This window comes from Varanus komodoensis, unplaced genomic scaffold (assembly GCF_004798865.1).
Source record: "Varanus komodoensis strain SLA01 unplaced genomic scaffold, ASM479886v1 scaffold9, whole genome shotgun sequence".
NCBI classification, from domain to species: domain Eukaryota; kingdom Metazoa; phylum Chordata; class Lepidosauria; order Squamata; family Varanidae; genus Varanus; species Varanus komodoensis.
In genome coordinates, this window is record NW_025336598.1 from 7,171,377 (window position 1) to 7,195,614 (window position 24,238).

Here is a 24,238-nt window from a genome sequence, read left to right on the forward strand (position 1 = left end):
CATATATGTTGCTCACCTGGTAGTGGGCTGGGGCAGGAAGGAGAGGTCCGTGGATCCAACAGTTCCATAGTCTTTCCACTCACCTCTCCACCCTCTGGGTTGCCACATTTGCACCCTCCTCATCCCAGGTTGCAATAGCAGCCTGGGAAGAGGAGTTGCTGTGATGGAGCAGAGTGGGGAAGCTGAAGGGCAATTAACCTAAGGATTCACTTTAAGAAATATTCTGAACAAAATGAATTACAGAGCAGTTCTATGTTCCTGTGAAGGCTTCCCAGGGATCATAAAATAAGGTGGACTGATCTCTCCTCCAAAGCCATACACCACACCCCGTTCTTCTTCGTGGTCTCTGGGCATCATATATTTGGGTGCTGCACTTGCACAGCAGCTTCATTTGGGAAGATTCTCCTAGCTAAGCATAGCATTTTTGGTGGGAGCCCCACCCCTTTCCCTAGTATAAATAGGCAGGGCTCCTGCCATTTTCCCCAGTTCACTTTTGATTGCTGTTTTGAGTGCCTCAGGACTTTCCCAACTGCATATTTCAATACTTCACCTCATATTTTTCTTATCTTTTTCTCATAACTTTGCTTAGCAAATTTTTCTTCTTGATTACCTCTTAACTTTTTACCTCACATTTTCCTTCACCCTTTTCTCACAAAGACCAAACAAAACACTTCTTTTTCTCTTCTTTCATGCTCAATGGCTCTCAAGGCGGCCTTCAGAAGGTGTGTAAGATACAAAGTGAAAATGCCATCCTTGGATGGACATTCATTGTACTTCTTTTGTCTTGGTGAAGAAAACCAAGTGGACACCTGCTCACATTGCCATTCTTTTACTAAACAAGCCAGGAAGAACAGGGCAGGCCATCTGAAGACGGAGATGTGCACCAGGGGTCATGTGGAGATGCAAACTGTTGTGGGAGAACCACGAGAAGGCCCACTGATGTCTTGGGCAGCCCTGTCTGCGGCCACAGGGGTTCTACCAACTGCTCTGTCGGTGCCTGGAAAATCTAAAAATGCACTGGGTGGTAAAAGGCCTTTAAAAAAGACAGATGCAGTGAGTCCATTTGACTTTCCCACCAGTAGTCCTGGCAATCATTTCAGTTCTGTCCCTGCAACCAGTCCCTGCCTCACTGACCACTCCAACTGTTCTAACATCGGTCCAACTGCAGCAAAGATCCAAACCGACCACAGCTCCCCCCGTTTCTGAAGGGAAAAATGGGACTTACCTCCCCAGTCTCCAGCTTCTCAGATCACATCTCCCAACCTGTCCGATGAACACATCGCACCAGGATGAGGATCTACAGCGGGCTTCTCCGATAAGACAATCGCTCCAGCCCCATCACCAGCATCTCCCTGTCAGCTAACAGGAATGCTTCAGACCACTAACATTGACCAGGGGCCAAGAGACACACTGAGGTTTGCCACCCCCACCATTCCTGGAACAGTACTACACAGGGTACTTCTGTGAACAGATTTTGTCCAGCCCGTATTGATATGACTCATGCGCAACCACAGGAGCCATGGATGCAGTACAACAAGCCTACCAGTGGCTTCCACTGATCCATCACCAATCCAACAATGACAAGGAGCTGCCTCCATACGCCAGCCCCCATCACTGCAACGACCTTCCTCACCATCGACTGCTTCATCCAACCCAGCTGACTACACTTCCAATTCTGATGTGATCCCACCTTACAAGGAACAGGTCTTCACATTGCCAGAAGATATCATCTCTGCCCAGACCCCTGGTTTTCCCTCTGAAGTCTTGGAACGGTTCTCGGAACAGGTCCGTTCAATAGCAACATCTCTGTCTGAACCAACCCATAACCCAGTCTACGATATTGTCCAGATGGAGGACACTGTTCCAGTAGTCATACTGTTCCTACCAATGCTCTCACAGGCTATGAAAGGTCCATGGCGGATACCAACACAGCCTCATCTGACTGCTTGTCGCCTGGAGAGTGTGTACTGATCCTGTGAGGGAGACCAAGACCACCAAACTCAGTTATTGTGGAGTTGGCTCAGGGATAGTCACAAAGGGAGTGCTCCACCCCAATGGATCATGAGGGTGTCATTTGGATGCAATGGCAAGGAAAATCTATGTGGTAATGGGACTGATCCTTCACATATCAAATATGAGGTAATCATGGGGAGGTGCTAGGTCTTCCTCTGGCAGAAAAGTATCCTAGCAGAGTTCCTCCCTGAACAACATCGAGAGCTTGCTAGTGTATTCCAAGCAGAGGTACTTCAGCTGTCCAAGCAGCAGATCAATACCATTCATCATCACTTTTACTGTGACTGCCGGTACTTGTCAGCAATGTGGCAATCCAGAGGCACATTTGGCTTTGGGCAGCCAATCTGCTGCAGGAAACATGGTCCTGCATCAAAGTCATGCCCTTTGACAGGGAAGGGCTCTTCAGTGAGAGGACCAATGAGAAGCTCAATGCTGCCCATAAAGCCAGAGTCATTGCTAGACAAACAGGCTTCAGAACACCTCAGCCTTCAGGAGCATCTAAGTGGCTATGGGGCCCCTTGGTTCCATACCAGCAGTACCAAGGCAGGACCCCTTTCACCATCCATCACCAACAGCAGTAACAATTGGCTTACCAGTGTTGCCAAGAAGCACCATGCTTCTAGCAACTCAACAGAAGAAGGATAGGGGTGGAGAAATAGTCCCATTGATGGGTTGCATGAACCAGTCCACCATGCTTGACACTCCTCTGGTTTGAGGACTACCTCAGAAATTATCTTTCCAAATGGGAAAACATCACATCTGATGGCTGGGGGCTGTTCATAATCCAATATGGGTATCACATTGAGTTCAACATGTTGCCACCTCTCAGAACAGTCTGTATCACCCCTCCCTCTCCAGCCCTAACAGAGGAAGTCAATGCCTTACTAGCAAAAGGAGCAACCCATCCCATCCACCGATCTGATATATACTATGGTTTCTATTCTAAACATTTCACCATCCTGAAGAAAGACGGCATCTGCCCAGTATTGGACATATGGGGAGTCAATCACTTTATACCAGCCAGGAAGTTCTGAATGGCCTCTTTACAGGCTAATGTTGTCCCTATCTTCAAAAAGTGGGGAAAAGATGAACCTGGGAGCTACAGACCAGTTAGTCTGACATCAATCCCTGGAAAAATTCTACAGCAATTAATTTAAAAATCTGTCTGCGAGCATCTTGAAAAAAATGCAGTGTTTAATAGAAGCCAACATGGATTTTTTGAAAATAAATTTAGGCTAGATATCAGGAAAAGCTTCCTCGCTGTCAGAGCAATACAACAGTGAAACAAGTTGCCTAGTGATGTGGTGGGCTTTTCCACACTAGAGTCATTCAAGACGAAACTGAGCAGCCATTTGAGTGGGATGGTGTAAATTGGTGTCCTGCAACAGCAGGGGGGTGGACCTGATGCCCTTCATGGCCCCTTCCAACTCTACTATTCTATGATTCTATGATCCTCTTTTCCTTACCTTTCATAAAGATAAGGTGGTCCTCCAACTAGCCCACACATTTGTCCCCAAGGTCTCGTCACAGTTCCATTTAAATCAAAACATAGTCCTGCCAGCCCTTTTTCCAGCTCTGTTGACTCCAATAAGAATCAACACTACACATACTAGATATTTTACCAGTTGCACACCAAATCAATACACCATTCCAAGAGATGTTTGTAGCCTACCCTGAATGATCCAAGGGTGAACCAATCAGTTCTAACAACTTGCCCACTTGATGGTACAATTAAATTGGCATACCGGTTGGCATACCTACAGTTGCCAAACCAACCCAAAGCACACTCAGCAAGAGGTTTGACAACATCTATGGCTGAGAGTTCCTTGCAAGACTTCTGCAAGGCAGCAACCTGATCTGCGCCATCAACATTTGTGAAACACTACTAGCTGGACGTTTGGGCAAGACAAGACTGCTCCTTTGGTCATGCTGTGCTTTCCTCCATTCTCTGGTGATGGCACCTCCCACCACTGTACTTGTTAAGCTTGCTAACCACCCACACGTGTGATACACAGAGACCACAAGGAAGAAAGTAAGGTTGCTTAATTGTAACTGATGTTCTTCAAGTGGTCATCTGTGCATTCACACAGCCCACCCACCAGATCCATGGTGGTGTCAGTGAACTACCTGTCATTGCAGAGAGGTCCTGTGTCTTTTTTCTTCCATGTATTTGGCATACATTACAAAGCATTCTAACGTTAGGGCCATGCTCTGGCTTGATCCCCAGTTCCAAGGCCAAAATGTCAGTCTCCACAGAACAGGGGAAATAGTGGGAGTCCCACCTATTTATACTAGGGAAGGGGGCAGGACTCCCACCAAAAAGTCTGGGCTTAGCCAGGAGACTCCTCCTGAATGAAGGCACCGCACCCATATGTGTGAATGCATAGATGACCACTTAAAGAACATCAGTTACAGGTAAGCAACCTTACTATCTCAGGGTGAAGAAGAAGTCCCCACTTGGTTTTCCTCATGTCATGGCTGGCTAAAGCCCCAGTCTACTATTTATACTACCCAAGCATGAGTGGGGAGTGTGATAAGGGAAACAATACTTTGATATCTGACATGCCTCCAGACAAGTATTGTTCATCCTGGGGCAGCAAGAGAATGTGATGGCAAACTTCAGTCATTAACTGAATTCGACACTTTACTGCATACAGGTAGTCCCTGGGTAATGAATATCTGAGTTTCAAATGTCCGGGTTATGAACAGCCCATACTTATGATTGTTGGACTGCCATAAATGCTATATGAATATCCCTAGAGAAAAGATGTGAATATCCCTAGGGTATTCAACACATTTGTCGGTGTGTCAGCAGTGGGTATGTAGTTCCCTAGAGATAGTCACAGGTTTTTATTAGAGATATTCATGGCTTTTCACTAGAAACAGAGATTCACAAGAGATAGTCATGGCTATCTTCAGAGAACTATGCAATACATCCCTAGGGAACTATGCAATATGTTTAGCAACACATCATCAGTGGCAGCCTAGTCCCTGGAGATATAGTATTCATGGCTTTTTGTTCCACAGCATTGGCTTACCCAAGCCAGTGTGTTTTGGGGCACATGTAGGGTGCATAGTTCCCCTTTAGTTTTTCTTTAGCATTACCCTTGTAAACAGGCCCTCAGCTGCTACACGACCATTTATTATGAGAAAAAGAAAATGTACAAACAACCTTTGAGGCCTACTTCAAGAGAGCCACTCCAGTGGTAACCCCCACCCCTCTCTCCAGCATCACAATTAAACCCTGGCTCCCCAACACCAGGTCCATCTCCATCATCATTAGTTAATGTTAGGCTTAATGTTATCTCAGGGATGTTCTAAACTGTTTTAAGAATTGTTTATTTGCTTTTTACAATATTGTATACCTATTCACATACAGTATATCACAGAAGTGAGTACACCCCTCAACATTTTGTAAATATTTTATTATATCCTTTCATGTGACAACACTGAAGAAATGACACTTGTTGACCGCTGGCAACAAAAGTGAGTACACCCCTAAGTGAAACTGTCCAAATTGGGCCCAAAGTGTCAATATTTTGTGTGGCCACCATTATTTTCCAGCACTGCCTTAACCCTCTTGGGCATGGAGTTCAGCAGAGCTTCACAGGTTGCCACTGGAGTCCTCTTCCACTCCTCCATGACGACATCACGGAGCTGGTGGATGTTAGAGACCTTGCGCTCCTCCACCTTCCGTTTCAGGATGCCGCACAGATGCTCGATAGGGTTTCGGTCTGGAGACATGCTTGGCCAGTCCATCACCTTTACCCTCAGCTTCTTTAGCAAGGCAGTGGTCATCTTGGAGGTGTTTTTGGGGTCATTATCATGTTGGAATACTGCCCTGCGGCCCAGTCTCCAAATGGAGGGGATCATGCTCTGCTTCAGTATGTCATAGTACATGTTGGCATTCATGGTTCCCTCAATGAATTGTAGCTCCCCAGTGCCGGCAGCACTCATGCAGCCCCAGACCATGACACTCCCACCACCATGCTTGACACACTTGTCTTTGTACTCCTCACCTGGTTGTCGCTGCACACGCTTGACACCATCTGAACCAAATAAGTTTATCTTGGTCTCATCAGACCACAGGACATGGTTCCAGTAATCCATGTCCTTACTCTGCTTGTCTTCAGCAAACTGTTTGCGGGCTTTCTTGTGCATCATCTTTAGAAGAGGCTTCCTTTTGGGATGACAGCCCTGCAGACCAATTTGATGCAGTGTGCGGCGCATGGTCTGAGCACTGACAGGCTGACCCACCACCCCTTCAACCTCTGCAGCGATGCTGGCAGCACTCATACGTCTGTTTCCCAAAGCCAACCTCTGGATATGACACTGAGCACGTGCACTCAACTTCTTTGGTCAACCATGGTGAGGTCTGTTCTGAGTGGAACCTGTCCTGTTAAACCACTGTATGGTCTTGGCCACTGTGCTGCAGCTCAGTTTCAGGGTCTTGGCAATCTTCTTATAGCGTAGGCCATCTTTATGTAGAGCAACAATTCTTTTTTTCAGATCCTCAGAGTTCTTTGCCATGAGGTGCAATGTTGAACTTCCAGTGACCAGTATGAGAGAGTGAGAGTGATAACCCCAAATTTAACACACCTGCTCCCCATTCACACCTGATACCTTGTAACACTAACGAGTCACATGGCACCGGGGAGGGGAAATGGCTAATAATGCCCAATTTGGACAGTTTCACTTAGGGGTGTACTCACTTTTGTTGCCAGTGGTTTAGACATTAATGGCTGCGTGTTGAGTTATTTTGAGGGGACAGCAAATTTACACTGTTATACAAGCTGTATATTCACTACTTTACATTGTAGCAAAGTGTCATTTCTTCAGGGTTGTCACATGAAAAGATATAATAAAATATTTACAAAATGTTGAGGGGTGTACTCACTTCTGTGATATACTGTACATACAGATTCTCTCTCTCCCTTCCGTACCTGTAGTTACTTTATTATTATCATATTATTAGCATTATTATACTGCTATGTTGTGTTGAATGAATATGGAAGTGTTTCTTAAGTGTTTTATATGCATAAAAAGGTTTTATACACACACACAGAGTAAGACAAACATTTGGCATACTCGTCCAATTTACATACAAATTCACTACATTAAGGATGTTCTCAGGAGCAGAACTTGTCCATAACCCAGTGACTACTTGTACTCAGTTATATTTCATTAAATATTGTGGGGAAGGGACTTGCAGTACCTCTCTCTTTTATTGCATATACTGTATAGATGCTGAGTGAGTCTTTCATAGGATAAATAGCTCTTTTGCTCTTTCTGCTGTCAGTTTTCTTATTCTGTAGATAAGAACATGGATAAGACTTACTTGAAGTCCACTTGCCCCCCCCCCCACTTAGTTGCTAACATAAACATAGGTTCAATTCATTGCTAATATAAGCCTAGGTTTAAACAGTTGCTTACACAAGTCTAGGTTTAAGTAGGGTAAAAAATCTCCTTCTATTCAATTTATGCTTGTGTATAGATATGTGAGGAAGAGAATGTAAGAACATAAGGAGAGCCATATTGGATCAGAACAAGGTCCATTAAGTCCTTTATTATGTTTACACAGTATCAAGCCAGCTGCCCATGCAGTGCCACAAGCAGGAATAATTTGGTGTCATCAGCAAGCATGGCCATATCACTGCTCACTCCTCATTCCAGATAATTTATGAGCACATTGAAAATCATTGGTTCTGATACAGATCCCTTTGAGACCCCACTGTTGACATCTGTCCATTGGGAGAATTAAAATTCTTCCCTAGTTCTTGTTTCTTAAGCAGTTACTTGCAGATAAGAGGACCTCTTCTCTTATTCTATGACTGCTAAGTGAAGCCTTTGGAAGCCCATGTAAACATTGTCTCCTAGATCATTACTATTCATTTGTTTATTGACGTGCTCAATGATCAAAATTTATTAGTGACGCATGAGTTCATTCCTGTCAGTTTTCACCTCAGGTTCAGTTTAAAAGCTGCTCTTCTGCCCTTTTTATGCTACTTGTCAGCAGTCCTTTTCCATCCTGGCTCAAGTGGAGCCCATCCTTCTAGTTCAGGCCCAGCATGTCACACTTTGTTCACAAATCTTGCTTAACAAATCTTAAGCACCCTAACAATATCATCCATGTACTGGGACTCCTTAGTTTCACCTGTCTAGCTGGCCCTGGATCAGCTAGCGATTCAGAGAAAGCTACCTTGGTGGTCCTGGGATCACTGGATAATTTGCACCACAGCAGTAGGAAAATGGAAATAGTGTTTCACACTGTCATGTTTGACTGATGCCTCAGTGGGTGAATTGTGGTCAGGATGCCTGCCTGCCTGCCTGCCTGTTTTTCTTCAGTGCATCTGTTACTAATTCAATCCTGAGAAGATGTTTGATTTTGTACCTCCTGTGCTGTTTTCCTGATCTAATTGCTTCCCCCCTCCCCATTGCCCCCGCTGAAGCTATGTGCAAGGAGTGGGAAGGGGCAGGTGTGCCTTTTTCCCAAAATGAGAATACCCATGTGTAAAAGGCATGTGGTCTGTTTAGGGGAGCAGAATAGCAGAGCAGCCAAAGAATAAGAAGAACCCTTCTGTAATAAGAAAATTTATATTTTTTTCCCTCTTCAGGAAAAGATCTGTACTCTTACATGAATTCACAGCTCTTCTGTTCTTTCATTCATGACATTTCTATACTGCCCAGTAGCTGAAGCTCTATAGGCAGTTTACAAAGATTAAAATACAGTATACATGGTATAAACACCATTTACGAATAGAATCATTTAAACAGACAGCACACATGTAAACACACATATATTTAAATATTTTTAAATGAGTAAGGCAAATCTAGTACCTAATGAAAACCTCATCATATGCTGCCAAATGCCTCAGAAGAGGCCAAATGCCTCAGAAGAGGAAGGCACCAGAGAGGTAAGAATTAAGGCACCAGTAGGGCTTCCTAGGGGAAAGTGTTTCATAAACAGACAGGCCACACTGTTACACTGCTCATGTGATAAGATCACATAAATGTGCAGTTATTTGAGCACATTGGCTTATCATGCAAATTGAGAAAATTTTAAATTTGAAGACTAACAATTGCCATTTAAAGAAGGAGAAAAGCTAAGCTATGTGTGATTTAGCAAGAGGGAATTACCAGATCAACTCTACTCACTGGTCTATAAATAAGTTTGCTAAAAACTACTTTGGTGTAATTTGATAAAGTCTGCATGAGAACATTGTGTAAAATGAGGGTGTTTCAGGTTACACAAGAAGATACCATCTCATAGAATAGTAGAGTTGGAAGGGGCCATGCAAGAAATCAACCAGTGTATGATGAAAGCTGAAAGTAAAATCATGAAAGGAACCACATTCTGTTGTCAGTTTATCAACCTGAGTAGGCATAGCAGAGATGGTCTTTAAAACAGTAGCAACAACATTTACATGCGATAGATAAATCCCCACTGGCATCCCAGATGCCAAGGCTTCATGTTACTGTACAAGGAGTACATGAAAGAAGAACTAGCCATGTAGAGAGTACAGATAAAAGAATGCAGTGATTTTAGCATCTGATCTAGCAACACACTAATGATAAAGTGGATGGTCCTGTCCCAACTAGTACAAGCAGTTGGTACAAGCACCCTGTTCAGGGATGTGTTGTATGGCTAGAGTCAGAGCCAAAACATGCATAACTGGGTTGAACTACAAGAGTCCTCAGTTTTGTTAACTTTACCAAGGAACAGTAGCAAATACTAAACTGAAGTGTAGGTGTTTCACTAAATATTGAAATGAAAACTGTCACCATAGGAATGCCCTTACAGAAATCTAGAATGCAACTGCATTTGGAATTCTTGTGCAGTTCTGGCCACTAGGCCTCAGTGAGTAGGGGTAACAGATGACAACAGATGCTTTTGGATAGAAGAGTACTAGTACTGTCAGTCAGAAGGCATTCTGCAACTATTTTCTCATTTCCTTCTCAAGAATTTTTTTCATGGTAAGAAAAAGGGTGGAACAAGTGATGTGAGAAAACACAGGAAGGATAGAAATGGAAGGCAACTATAGAGCCACTGTAAAATTCTGTAAATGAGGTGAAGCAGTTGTGCAATAAACATCTTGGATAGAAGCACCATGGGACAAATGTGGGGTTTTTTTCTGCTTCTTCCTGGATCTAAGAAGCTGTAGTCAAGACTGGGTTTTGCAATGCTCTTCTCCAGCAAAGAAACTTTAGTTGAGGCAGGGAGCTTCAGGATGTACCTGACTCAGCCAAAGGGGCTACTGTGACCGCTATTCCATGAAGGCAAGGGGCTTCTTTCCCCTCTGCTTTTGCTCACAAAGGCATTGTGATAGACTGAAGGGAACTGAAGCAAGCAGCAGACTCTGAGACTGACGTCCACTGCCACCCTTGCCTGGGGGTCCTGAGGATAGTACTGAGGCACAAGTCCTTGTCTCCAGCCAGGTTGTATGAGTGCAGATGATTCCCAATAACTTCCTCCAAAGAGGAGGGAGTAGCACCTTCTGAGGTGACTAAATCCTATCTTCCCAGAGCTGAAACTCCCAGAGCATCTGCACATGATAGAATCTGTTTGCTAATAGAGACAAAAGGAGTCTGAAGATAATCATTTTCAAATCTCTCTCAACAAATCTATTTGCTCCTGACAGTGATTATCTACGTTCTTAGTGATGAAACTCCTTTCCTTAAACATTCTGGACTATTTTTGCCTACAGCATGTGGATGTGACTTGGCTCAAGGAGGATTTTTTGTGAGACAAGGAGATTATATCTGTACTTTGGACTATCAGCGACTCTATGGCACACGGTGTTTCAGCTGTGATCAGTTTATTGAGGGAGAAGTGGTTACAGCGCTGGGGAAGACCTATCACCCACATTGTTTTGTGTGTGTGGTTTGCAGGTAAGTTTTTTTTCTTAACGAAACACTTACTGTGATATATTTTTCCTTTTCAAAAGAGGTGCACCAAATAATTTAGGTCAACTCCATAAATGATTCGGCTCATCATATTTTCTTTTAAGGTAATTTTAAAGGATCTGCAACAGGTTCTTTAATCTGCTTTTCTCCATCTTACCCACACAGGTACCCTTTGCTATATGGTGTGATGGAGACTCTCTCCTGCCACCTCCAGCCTTTATGCAAGAAGGGGGGAGGGGACAGAAAATTGTCCTTGCAAAGCAGCAGGGCCTAGCCTCCTGCAGTATACCTGTCATTCTGGATTCTCCTATCATGCAAGATGGGCTTAGTCTACAGGAGCTTGTTTTGTTTCCACCCTCTGCACAGGTGAAAGGTCACTCTGCACAGGCTGTGTCTTCCTCAGCAGAGTTGTGCTAGTACCGCAACTCTGTGCCACAGCCATCGGGGCCACCCATCCATGTTCATCAGCCACTGCAGCTTAGACATCAGAGCCTGGAAATAGGCATCTTTGGGTAGACTGTTCTTTTCTCAGTCCTAGTGTGGCATCTTTCTCTAGCAGTATGTCCTTAGTTTTATAATTGCCAATATGTATGGGTCACAGGGACCATGAAGGAGGTCACATTGCTTATCAGAAACCATTGTTCTTCAAATGGTCATCTGTGAACTCACACAGCTCACCCTCATCCCTACTTCTTTGTTTCGTTTTCACTTTCCCACAGTGCTGGACATGGGACTGAGATACAGGCAGGAGCCAAGCCCAGAGCACGCACAGGGGAGAGGGTGGGGTGCCTGCCTAGAGCACGCTTTTGCTCTAGAACATTCCGTGCTCTGCACAGGTGCATAACCCCATATGTGAGCTCACAGATGACTGCTTGAAGAACCACAGTTTCAGGTAAGCAACCTGAGCTTCCATTCCACTCCACATAAATATCTTCCTGCAGACCTTGCTGCAGATTGTGTAGGAAAATGTTACTCCAAGGAATACTCCATCTCTGGGTTCAGGTTGCCAGTTTTCAATATTTGTTTCACAACTTGTTTGCCTTCCTCCTAGTCCTACCCACCTTTTTTAGTTTTAAAATCCTCCACTCGAACAGAAGCTGTACTTTGCTGATAATAGGAGTCTGAGAGCCAGAGAGATGTAGATGAGAAGAAAGGGAGAAATAGAAGTGTTGCCCTTGCATATATGTTGGGGTGCAGTTCGTATCACCCAGCTCTAAATAAGTGTTTGAAACTTCAAATCAACATGCCCCAGGGGGCATGCTTCATATTGCAGCCTTAAGTCTCTCATACCAATGTATCTGCTCCAAAATCACATTGTGTATTTTGGAAGAGCCTACAGGCCATTTTTGGTACCCTAGTTCTTTTCCAGGTAGTATTCACATGCTCCTTCAGTTTTGCCTTTTGAATGCTGTACTTTCAAATTGGCTGGTTGGATTTGTCAGCTGGGGATGATAAGAAGAGCATAAACAAAAGAAATAAATAATCCCCTGTAACAAGGAATGCCGTTCAAAGACTGCAAAGATATTCATTTTCTAATATATTTATTTTATCTTACTGCAGACAGCCTTTTCCTCCTGGAGACCGTGTAACATTCAATGGCAAAGACTGTGTCTGTCAGAAATGCTCTCTGCCATCTACGGGCAGTAATGGCAATTTTCCAGTTCTCCGGAGTAAGTTATTCAGGGCTTCTCTACATGAAGCATTTGTCATGCAATCAAGTTTACAGGGGCTTTTCACAGTCCTGTCACCCCCAGGGCCTCTCCTGTGCTTTCCAGGCATTTTTGCAGGATTTGTTTTAGAATAATGAAACTCTGGTATTAAATTTCAAACTGAGCTAAAGTTGCAAATCCGCTATACTGTACCTATACCATAGCACCCCTTTGAGGTTGACTAATAGAATATATGCAAAACAGAGGAACCTAAACCCCAGGAAGAGACCTCCAGTAAAGAACACATTTTTCCTTCTGTAATGGAAACAGAAGAACCTTGCATAAAACTGGGTTAAACCCCTCATGCAAAGATACCCTTATTCTTTTAACCTACTATCACTGGCTCTTTTTTGAACAACTAAAATTGCATCCCAAAATTCTTCTTAAAATTTTAACTGCAATTTCTAGCTTGATGGACTCTGAATATCTTAATATTTACTGGATGTTTAATATTTAAATAGTTATTCCATTAAATAACTTCAAAATGGGAATTGTAGATATCCTTATTATCTGCCAAAGATATCATGTAGAAGCATTAGGAAGTTGAAAAATGTGAATAAAGTCACATCAACATGTTAAATATTCCACATTTCAGGGGCAGGAGTAGCTATACAAAACTGTGTGCTTCCTCCGTATGTAATATATTTATGAATTTGAAATGGAGGACAGTATTTGGCTATATAAGGAGTTAGTGATGTGTTAGTAAGGTGTAAGAAGCAGTTATTCCATGGCTGAAATATATCCAGTATTTGTTGTTTTCAAGGCTATCTGTGGTTTTATGGTCCTGAATGAATGCAGAAAGCCAGTTAATTAAAGTATATTTATTTTTCTGTAGCCTCATCAATGATGCATAAAGTATATTGTTCAAAAAGTCCCTTTTCTTCTTTTTGCAGCTTGTGGGGACTGTGGCTCCGAGATAAAAAATGGGCAGTCTTTGGTAGCTTTGGACAAACACTGGCATGTAACCTGTTTTAAGTGCAAGATATGTGGCAAACTTCTGGATGCTGAATATATCAGCAAGTAAGTAAGGAAGTGAATTTCAGCTACATTTAAGACATTTCTCAGCATTGTGTTACAAGTTGTGATCCGAAATTTACAATCTAGATGAGACAATACATCTGTGGAATGTCAGCTGTTCTTTATTTAGATGTCTGAAATGTTGTTTAGTGTGAAACAGTTGCAACATGGATGCAGGCACAGTGAACAGAATATGCTGTGCATCTAATAGTTTCCCCTGTATTTCACAGCATGCCCTCATTCATGGGTTTCCCATATTTTTGTGACTGTTAAGTGTCTATATCTCATTCCAAAGGCATCACAGAAGGCGCATTCCTCCAACCCATCTCAGCTTCTTTGTTTACTCCATTGAATGGGGTGCTCATGACCTCTCAATGCTGTCAGCTTCTCACTCACCATACAGTTGCTGCTTTTTGATGCCAAGTCAGTTATTAATACCACTGCTGTAATGCAGGACATAGCCATAGATGAAGAAGCTGGTTTTGTCTTTTCAAAACCTGGCTGAAAGAGGCATTGGTTCCTATCTTAGTACAATTATTTGCAGCTAAGTAATCAGAGCAGTGCCAGTGTGAGGTTGGAAGGGTCCTTGGAAATCTGCTTGTCCAATTCATGCAGCCCTTGCATTATACACTGTGCCTTCAGCATCCTGGACACATAGCTGACCAGACTCTGTTTAAATATATCAAGTGAAGGAAAGCTTACTACCTCCAGAGGTACTAGGAAATGTTTTCTAATCTTTAACTGGTACCTGTCTCCCTCCTATTCCCATACTTTGCATCAGAATATGTGAAGCAAATGTTAGTGTTATGAACCGGGAACTGGTTAAAGTACAGAAACTAAAGGCACAGAATGGCAGAGTTTGGGAGGGGGGCTATGAGGCCACCTGGTCCAATCCCCTTCTCAAAGAAGGACTCCAAACTAAAGCATCCCTAACACATGAATATTCAGCTTCTTCTTGAATGCCTCCACTGTGGGATGGGGGGCACCACATCCCTAAAATGAATAATTATTGTAATGCTAAGATGCAATCAGAGGGGTCGCCCAAGGATCTGTACTGGGACCAGTGCCTTTAAACTTCTTCATAAATGATCTGGAATTGGGAATGAACAGCCAGTTGGTGAAGTCTGTACACCCATATTGTTTAGGGCGGACACTGATGCACTCCAGATAGATTTCTTAAAACTAGGCAAATGTTCACTAAAATGGCAAATGTGGGTCAATGTAAGTAAATGTAAATCAATACACATTGAGGTAAAAATCCAGTCAATGTGTGCACTGATGTTAACATGTGAGTACTGAGTGTTTTCTTTGTTTCAGAGATGGTGTTCCATACTGTGAAATGGACTATCATGCTAAATTTGGCATAAGATGTGACAATTGTGAAAACTATATCACAGGAAGAGTTTTGGAGGTAAGACAACTCCCTGCAGTTAGTGTATTGGTCCTAAAAATGTAAATAGCCACATTTTTCCATCTTTGGGACTCATTGTTTCTCTATCACCTAATAAGCAGGGCTGTAGTATTTCATTATCCTTTAGAGATGGATCTATTCAAAATGTATCCTAAAATTACTTCAGGGATTAAAGAGTAGGCTGTGCACAGTTTCACAGCTGAGTTGGCATCTAGTACTGCATTACTGTAGAGGTGATTTAGTAACAAACTTTATAAGTTTGGTTGGTTTAAGACTACCTTGCACTTCAAAATGTTGGTGCAAATTCTATAATAATATATATATTTCTGTAATATTACCTTGAGCCTGTTGCTAATCAAGCACATTTCTATGATGTTCACATAATTATGAAGTTTCTGTCTGCCCCTGAAAACTCCCAGCCCTTGTCCCATCCCTCAGGCAGCCATCTTGCATCCAGCACCACTATAATTTTACCAGTTGTGTCTGAAGCTCTGGCTCTAGTGCTCCCAGCTGGACTGTTTCCCAGTCTCACTTTCAAGCCTCACTCCAGGTGCATCTGCACCTGCATTGGCAGGAATGTATCCATAATTTGGCTGAACCCCACCCCAGGTGGAAAAGGCTAAATAATCCCAGTAGTCTTGACAGTTGTTGACAATTTTTATTATAGTACCTAAATCAGCATCCTTTAACCTAGTGCCTGGCAGATGTTCTGGACTACAATTCCTAGCATGACTGCCCACTGACAATGCTGTTTGGAACTGATCGGGTGCTATCCAAAACTACAAGGGTGGGGAAGACTGACCTAAACAAAGTCTAAAGGGTTGCAGACACCATGGATACGTGCAGAGAGTGTTATTCTTCTGCAGGTTGGAGTGTTCTAGCCCTGAATTCTTAGGACTGTGCTACCCCATTTGCTGTTGAGCTTGAAAATTTTATTTTTTAAAAAACAGGTTCTTTCTTTCCAGTGTGTCAGCTGCAGAATAAAACTGCTATCCTATAAGGGACTAAGCTGCATTTAATTAAATGGGGCTTACTTCTGAGTAGATTTGCATAGGATTGGCTTGCAAGAGATCTCAATTTTGGACAGACTATGTGTCACCTCCACTCTCTTTTATTCCAAAACAGGCAGGAGATAAACACTACCACCCAACTTGTGCACGATGTGTGAAGTGCAACCAGATGTTTGCAGAAGGAGAAGAAATGTATCTTCAAGGTAAAGAGCAAATTTTTTAATTATTGCTCTGATAAAATCAGCCAACTCAGTTGTAACCACATTTATTTTGGTGATGGCTTCTGTAAATACAGATTTATTTTTATTTATTTATATTATTATATTATTGCTTTACATTGGAGCCCTGCGGTAAAGAAATAACTCAAGTTAACATTTAGATGTCTTCCCATGATGGTAGTAGTGAGAAATACAGCTGCTGTTGCTTTGTGATACGTAGCTGAGCAGCCATTCTGCCCTGAACTACGGCCATCTAAAAAGACAAATAAGTTGTTCACACTTGGAATTGGACTATAGGAAAGAGGAGTTGCTGTTCTGCATTTGATATAGCATACTGGTTATTCTCCACAACTCTGGTCAAGTCTAACAATTCACATGTAATACATGACTGTGTGCCATGTTTTGATACATTTTTCAGGGTTTTTTTTCCTGCACTGGAGTATTTTACAGACTCTGAAAAATTAAGAATGCTAACTCTGATTTTTCAGGAACTTCCATTTGGCATCCAACCTGTAGACAGGCAACCAAAGCTGAGGAAAAGGCCAAGGTAAAAATTGTCCAAATTAACATATATTTCATTTTCTTTCATATTCTGCTTAGGCTGCTAGGCATCTTTAGCTTCTTTATGTCAAGAACAGAGCTGTGAAGAAAAATCAGGATGAATTGTTGCCCTTTTTTTAGATTTTTTCACTGGAAAAATTTTATGGTGGTGGAACTATCTTGTGAAATGTTCTTTTTTGGAATGATGAGTTACATACTTTTAAAAACATTTTTAACAGAATATTGTTCAAACCTATTACACTGCTGTAAAACATCTAACTTTAAAGCAATGGAGTCTTTACTGACTATTTTTAGGCTCACTGAGTGGCTGTAACATCATATAAAACAAGATCTGTCAGTATCAGATATCATTAGGGCCCTGTGGTAAATAAGAACACCCTCCTGTCAAAAAACCCCCAAGCAATGTTAATCTATTGTACATTGACAGAGTTGAAGACAATGCTGCAATGTTTTAAGTAAATGAAATTTTCAATTCCTAGATTTGCAGTAATATCCCAAATGGTTGCTGAAAGTTATCACCCATCCACTGGGGAAGACAGGGGAAGAAAAAGATGATCCTGTTGGACCAACAGTGCAAAATGGCCCAACACCATGAAGTTCAAAACTACTGTAACACAATGAGCAGTAAGAAGCTATGCAATGGTATAGCACTTCAATAGCAAGTCAGTTAAAAAAAGGTTCTCACAATTGCAAGGATGGTGTACATCTGCACATATATGCTTCTGCTTTATTTTTTAATAATGTTTTTAAATAGCAGGTGAGAGCATAAGAATTCCAAAATCCCCATTCTTGTGATTGTGGCTTAAGCTCTCTATTTGAGTTTAGCAATACATTCCAGTTGCGAATTTCAATAATTTCAAGAGGTTTTGAACTTTTTAAAAAATAGAACTTAATAAGATATGGTCTAAATTTTTGATTTCAGTTGCAGGAAACTAGGACATCATCTGAGAGCATAATTTCAGTACCTGTTTCAAGTGCTTCAGGGTCTCCAAGTCGAGTGATTTATGTGAGTAGTCATACTAAAGCAAAGAAAATAAGTGGAAATAATAGAGAGTAGATGGAAGAAAATTATGTTCTGAAACTGCAATGTTTTTCTATAAAATTAAAAAAAGTTTAATGAGCATCTGCACAAACAGCTTGTACTTTAAAGCTAGAATCTCAGCAATCATTCACAGGTAAGGACCACAGGCTGGTCTGTGACCAACAATTTGGAAATGATCTGAGAGTAGCAAGGGATGATAAGAACATCAAGAAGCCTTCTTCAGATACAAAACAAAAGTCATGTGGAAGATGAAAGTGTCCAGCTACTGAAAGTGGATGGCAGAGTGATAACAGGAGGCAAGGAAAAGACGGAAACATTCATTCCTACTTTGATTTAGTCTTTTCCCACAAGAAAATCTACAACAAAGAGGAAGTGCAAGCTGAAAGTGAGAGATGGCAGCACAAAATTGACAGAGGAATACTTGGATGAAATAGACACATTCAGAACTCCAGGGCTGATGAACTCCATCCCAGAGTCATAGAAGAGCTAGCAGAGGAACTCTCAGAATCACTGGCCATTATCTTCAATAAATCCTTGAAAACAGGAGAAATGCCACATGACTGGAGAAGGGCTGATGTTGTCCCCATCTGCACAAAGTGGGGGGAAATGAACCTGGGAAATACAGACCAATCAGTCCAACATCAATCCCTGAAAAAATTCTGGAACAGATTATTAAAAAATCAGTCTTCAAACACCTCTCAGAAAATCCAGTGATTAATAAAAGTTGACATGGATTTATCAAAAATAAATCCTGTCCAACTAATTTAATCTCATGTTTTGACTGGGTAACCTCCCAAACGAACAGAGGGAACACTGTGAACATAATCTACCTTAACTTTAGCAAAGCTTTCCACATAGTGCTGCAGAAACATTCTGATAAGTGAATTAGCAAAAAGTGAAGTAGATAGCAAAATCTATTAGGTGGAGCCAAAATTGGCTGCTAAATTGAACACAAAGAGAGCTTATCAATGGCACCTTCTCAAACTGAATGGAAGTAACTAGTGGGGTGCACAGGGTTCAACCCTAAGTCCTGTGCTCTCTAACATCTTTATTAATGATTTGGATGAGGAAGTGCAAGGAATGATAATCAAATTTGCAGATGAGACAAAATTGGGAGGAATAGTGAATATCCTAGAAGACAGAATGAAGATCCAGGACAATCTTGATTAACTTGAATGCTGGGCTGAAAACAGAATGGGTTTCAATAGGGACAAGTGCCAAGTCCTTCACCTAGGAAAAGGAAACCAAATGCATCGATACAAGATAGGGAATGCATGGCTTAACAGAACTGAAAAAGAAAAAGACCTAGGGCTTATTGTGGATAACACACTAAATATGAGAAGGCAACAAAAATGATGCAGGGTTAGGAAACACTGCCCTATGAGGAGAGACTGAGAGAACTGGGCATGTTCAGCCTTGAGAAGACAAGACGGAGGGGGACATGATATCACTACATAAGTACCTCAAAGGCTGTCACAAAGAGGAAGGTCAAGATCTCTACTGATTCCAGAGTGTAGGACATGGAATAATTAATTCAAATTATGACAACCCAGATTCAGGCTAGATATCAGGAAAAGCTTCCTCACTGTCAGAGCAGTACGACAGTGGAACCAGTTGCCTAGTGAGGTGGTGGGCTCTCCCACACTAGAGACATTCAAGATGAAACTGAGCAGCCATTTGAGTGAGATGGTGTAAATTGGTGTCCTGCAACAGCAGGGGATTGGACCCAATGACCTTCATGGCTCCTTCCAACTCTACTATGATTCCATGAATTTCTCTTTTACTGGATTGAATTTGTTTGCTGTCTCTCATTCAACTCATGGTAGTCTCCAGGTATTCATTCAGTGTCTGATTCTTACTCCTGAATCACTAGAATGGAAGAAATACACGTTGCGTATTATCAGCAAATTGATGACATTGATACTTCATGCTTCCATGTGAACAAACATAAATATTTTAAAAGTATCATTGACAGGCTGAAATACTGCCTGAGAGTGTTTTCTTGAAACCAGTCAGTGGTGAAGGAAAAATTTCCTGCAGGAAAAATTGTGGCTGCCAACTTTTGAGATTTTGGTGAGCATCTCCCCAGCTGATGGCCTTGCTTTCTTTTGTGCCTACCCTGAAAATATCTTGTAGCTAGTGACATCACTAGTTTTTCAGGTTGTGTGTGTGTCATTTCTTCATTTTGAGTAGCAAAAAGTGGAGGCATAAAGTCTTTTGGGTAAGAATAAATCTGGAAGTAGACAATTGTAGCTTATGTTTTTGTTGTGCTGATGCAGCTAAAGAGAGAAATATAATCAAATTGCCCAGAAAACTCCTTGCTGGGAGGTCATTATTTTTTCACATCCATAGTACCAAAAGTGTATTGTGATATTTCTTTTGTTGGTTGCCCTGTCTCAACTATGCTTTCTTTTATTTCTAGGCAAAACTTGGAGATGAAATCCTTGATTACAGAGATTTAGCTGCACTTCCAAAGAGTAAGGCCATCTATAACATAGACCGCCCAGATATGATCTCCTATTCTCCATATATCAGCTATTTGACAGATGACAGGCACAGTTATGGGGAGGTACTGATTTTATGTATATATGGATGTAGGTATGTATGTATGGGTGTGTGTGCGTGTGCATATGTGTATGTGAGTGCTGTTATGCTCAAGTATTTAATTCAAAAAGCGTGTTTCCTATGAATACATTTATGCCTACATGTCATAAGTAATGGGAAAACCCTTGCAAAACGTGACTTCAGAATATGTAGCCAAGTAAAAAGCACATCATATTTTGGTTATGCATTTGCATCTATAGTGTGGAAACAGTACATAGGTAGTTTTTTTGTTTAGTAGATCCCCTTCCGTCTGTCTTTCCACAAAGCTATTCTTCATGTCATCTGTGTATATAGGCCTTTTGCTGTATATAATAAACAGTTGCAGTAAGGTATGTTAAGTAACGTTTTATAAAAGACAAAACAATTCTGCAGGAATGTTTATCTTTCAGCTCATTTCATCACACATTAGGAAAACTTGAAAATCAAGTCATTACATATGCCAAGGTCATTGCAGCACAGAATGGACTGTTTCTTAAGGGATGCAATGGCAGCAGATTCCAATACCAGGCCATAGTCCTTGTCATCAAGCAGACCCAGGAAATGTTTATTGTAATATTTGCATTGCATGTATTAATGAAATGTATATCACACTTTCCCTCAAGGGAGCTCAGGGTATGTGCGTCAGCTTTTGTGTACCACACATATGCCTAGGAGCTGCTTCAAGCCAGACCTGGTTAGCTTTAGCAAAGGTGTTGTAAAATAATCATAATCTATCATAAACTATGCCCTGTCTTATTTGCCTATCCAGACAGCAGGCATCTAATATAAAATGAATAGCACAGGGCAGTGCTGCTGAAGAACAGCGACAACTTGTTTACAATTTAGCATCAATTATTTTTCTCACAGTAAAGAGATTGCAAGCTGGACCAGAGACCCCTTCATCTCAATGCCCTGGTAAAGTGTACCCTTTTCAACCACTTGCCTCTTGTATATGGAAGACTGTTTCATACATACATGTATGCACACCTCTTTATTCCTGGACTTAGCATTCTTTTACCCATGATGGTTGACAGCTGAGCATGTCAGAAGAACTGTGACTGAGACAATACTAAGTATTTATTACATATATATCCCATCTTTCCTCCAAGGAGCCCAAAGCAGTGCACAAGGTTCCCTGCTTCACCCCACCTTTTTCTAACTGTGAGGTGTAGACTAGGTTGAGAAATAGTGACTAATAGTAGGAGTAACCCTAATCTGTTGTCATATGGTGGGAGCCTAATGCCATCCAATTGACCAGAGGGTTCATTAGAGGAATACAAAACTGACTATGGTAGAAGATCTAAATCATTGTTGAAAAGACCAAAGTGTAGTACAGGTCAGCAAATAAGCTTGATGATACAAAATCCAAAAAACGTAATCCACCTTCCTTAATATTGACCACCAGGTTGAGACATCATGTTCAGTCACTACCACAGGGGATAATAGTGGATTGCTGAGTAACAGCAGAAGAGGTGGGTGTGCAGCTTTCTCCTGCCCATGTACAGTAGCCCTTCATTTCTTAAACCAGTGTGAGGTTTTTGTAGCATTCAGCTGGAAGTGGGGAGGGAGGAACCTTGAGTGCAATTACACCCTGGCAATCTTATGAAGCCCTTATATAAGCACACATAGAAGGAAATGGCAACCCACTCCAGTATCTTTGCCATGAAACACCCATGGACAGTACCAAAAGGCAAAAAGATATGACACCGGAAGATGAGCCCTTCAGGTCGGAAGGTGTCCAATATGCTACTGGGGAAGAGTGGAGGGCTAGTACTAGTAGCACCAGAAAGAATGAAGCGACTGGGTCAAAGTCGAAAGGACATTCAGTTGCAGATGTATCTGGTGGTGAAAGGAGAGTCTGATGCTGTAAAGATCTATACTCCATAGGAACCTGGAATGTAAGATCCATGAATCAAGGCAAGCTGGATGTGGTCAAACAAGAGATGACAAGACTGAACATTGACATCTTAGGAATCAGTGAATTAAAATGGACAGGAATGGGTGAATTTAATTCAGATGACCATCAGGTATACTACTGCAGGCAAGAATCCCTCAGAAGAAATGGAGTAGCCTTCATAGTCAATAAATGAGTAGGAAAAGCAGTACTGGGATACAATCTCCAAAATGACAGAATGATCTCAGTTCGAATCCAAGGCAAACCATTCAACATCACTGTAGTCCAAGTCTATGCCCCAACCACTGGTGCTGAAGAGGCTGAAGTTGACCGGTTCTATGAAGGCCTACAACACCTTCCAGAATTAACACCCAAAAATGATGTCCTTATCATCATAGGGGATTGGAATGCTAAAGTAGGAAGCCAAAAGATAACCGGAATAACAGGCAAGTTTGGTCTTGGAGTACAAAATGAAGCAGGGCACAGGCTAGAATTTTGTCAATAGCATACGATGGTCATAGTAAACACTCTCTTCCAACAACCCAAGAGATGACTCTACACATGGACATCACCAGATGGTCAACACAGAAATCAGATTGACTATGTGCTCTGCAGCCAAAGATGGAGAAGCTCTATACAGTCAGTAAAAACTAGACCAGGAGCTGACTGTGGTTCAGATCATAAGCTTCTCGTTGCAAAATGTAGGCTTAAATTGAAGAAAGTAGGGAAATGCACTAGGCCACTCAGGTATGACCTAAATCAATTCACTGAGTGCCAGAGAATTGAGGCCTTTGAATGGTGGTGCTGGCGGAGACTCTTGCGAGTCTCTTGGACAGCAAGATGATCAAACCGGTCAGTCCTAGAGGAGATCAACCCTGACTGCTCTTTAGAAGGCCAGATACTGAAGATGAAACTCAAATACTTCGGCCACTTAATGAGAAGGAAGGACTCCCTGTAGAAGAGTCTAATGCTGGGAACAATAGATGGCAAAAGAAGAAGGGGATGGCAGAGAATGAGGTGGCTAGATGGAATCACTGAAGCAGTCGGCATGAGCTTTAGTGGACTCCAGGGCATGGTGGAGGACAGGAAGGCCTGGAGGAATGTTGTCCATGGGGTCGCGATGGGTCAGACATGACCTCGCAACTAACAACAACAAACATGTTTTAAAAAATGGCTCTTTACAGCACAATCCTATGCATGTCTATTCAGAAATAAATCCTCCCACTACAGTTTATTTCCAGGTAAGTAGCATATTGTAGCTTCACTTGCTGCAGCATACATTTTACATCAGTACAATTATAATGCACAGTAAAAATCCTGAAATATTTTTTCCAGCTACCAGGGTACCAATTTAGTATTGTTAACAGTAATCCAATAATAAATTGAACTATTTGTAGTTATAGTTGACATATCTTTAGAATAGGACAAAATACCTCTGAAATATAAAATATAGAACACTATCAATAACATCCAATTAGGAGATAAACTGGCTCTGTAAAGGAAGGCACAGCTTTGCATTTACAAGAATTGAGAGGGTTCAGAAAATGCCATTTTGGAGGGTTTTCATTCATGAGGTCACCATAAGTTGACTTGATGGCACATAACAACAGATGGATAACATGAATGCAAAATTTGATTTATCATACAGGTATCATGTAAGCTGACATATTTTCTTCCCTAAAGACATGAAAGGTCTTCCTTCCCCCTGTTATTCCTAGGGTGATCAAGATGACCGGTCTTTCAAGCAGTACAGGATATCAAGCCCTAGTTCTGCTGGCTCACTTGGCTATGGTCGTAACACCCCAACTAGCCATTCACCTCAGAACTGCAGCAGACCAGGTAACTGAGATGATGCCTTTAACTCTCATGCCTTTGG

The 24,238-nt window shown here is 41.9% G+C and overlaps 1 protein-coding gene across 6 annotated transcripts in view; it reads left to right on the plus strand.

Moving 5' to 3' along the window:
- The window catches only part of ABLIM2 (actin binding LIM protein family member 2), an 85,111-nt gene that overhangs the window by 17,929 nt on the left and 42,944 nt on the right, over nucleotides 1-24,238 (plus strand). For 5 of the 6 annotated variants that reach the window (XM_044418210.1, XM_044418207.1, XM_044418204.1 and 2 more), the window contains exons 3-11: nucleotides 10,719-10,902; nucleotides 12,478-12,587; nucleotides 13,520-13,646; nucleotides 14,961-15,054; nucleotides 16,180-16,267; nucleotides 16,771-16,829; nucleotides 17,766-17,849; nucleotides 20,308-20,454; nucleotides 24,081-24,201. In XM_044418210.1, the coding sequence (XP_044274145.1) occupies nucleotides 10,719-10,902; nucleotides 12,478-12,587; nucleotides 13,520-13,646; nucleotides 14,961-15,054; nucleotides 16,180-16,267; nucleotides 16,771-16,829; nucleotides 17,766-17,849; nucleotides 20,308-20,454; nucleotides 24,081-24,201 (1,014 nt within the window). Of the gene's footprint in view, nucleotides 1-10,718; nucleotides 10,903-11,796; nucleotides 11,810-12,477; nucleotides 12,588-13,519; nucleotides 13,647-14,960; nucleotides 15,055-16,179; nucleotides 16,268-16,770; nucleotides 16,830-17,765; nucleotides 17,850-20,307; nucleotides 20,455-24,080; nucleotides 24,202-24,238 lie in introns of those variants that run through there. The other variant, XM_044418209.1, reaches the window with a different exon arrangement.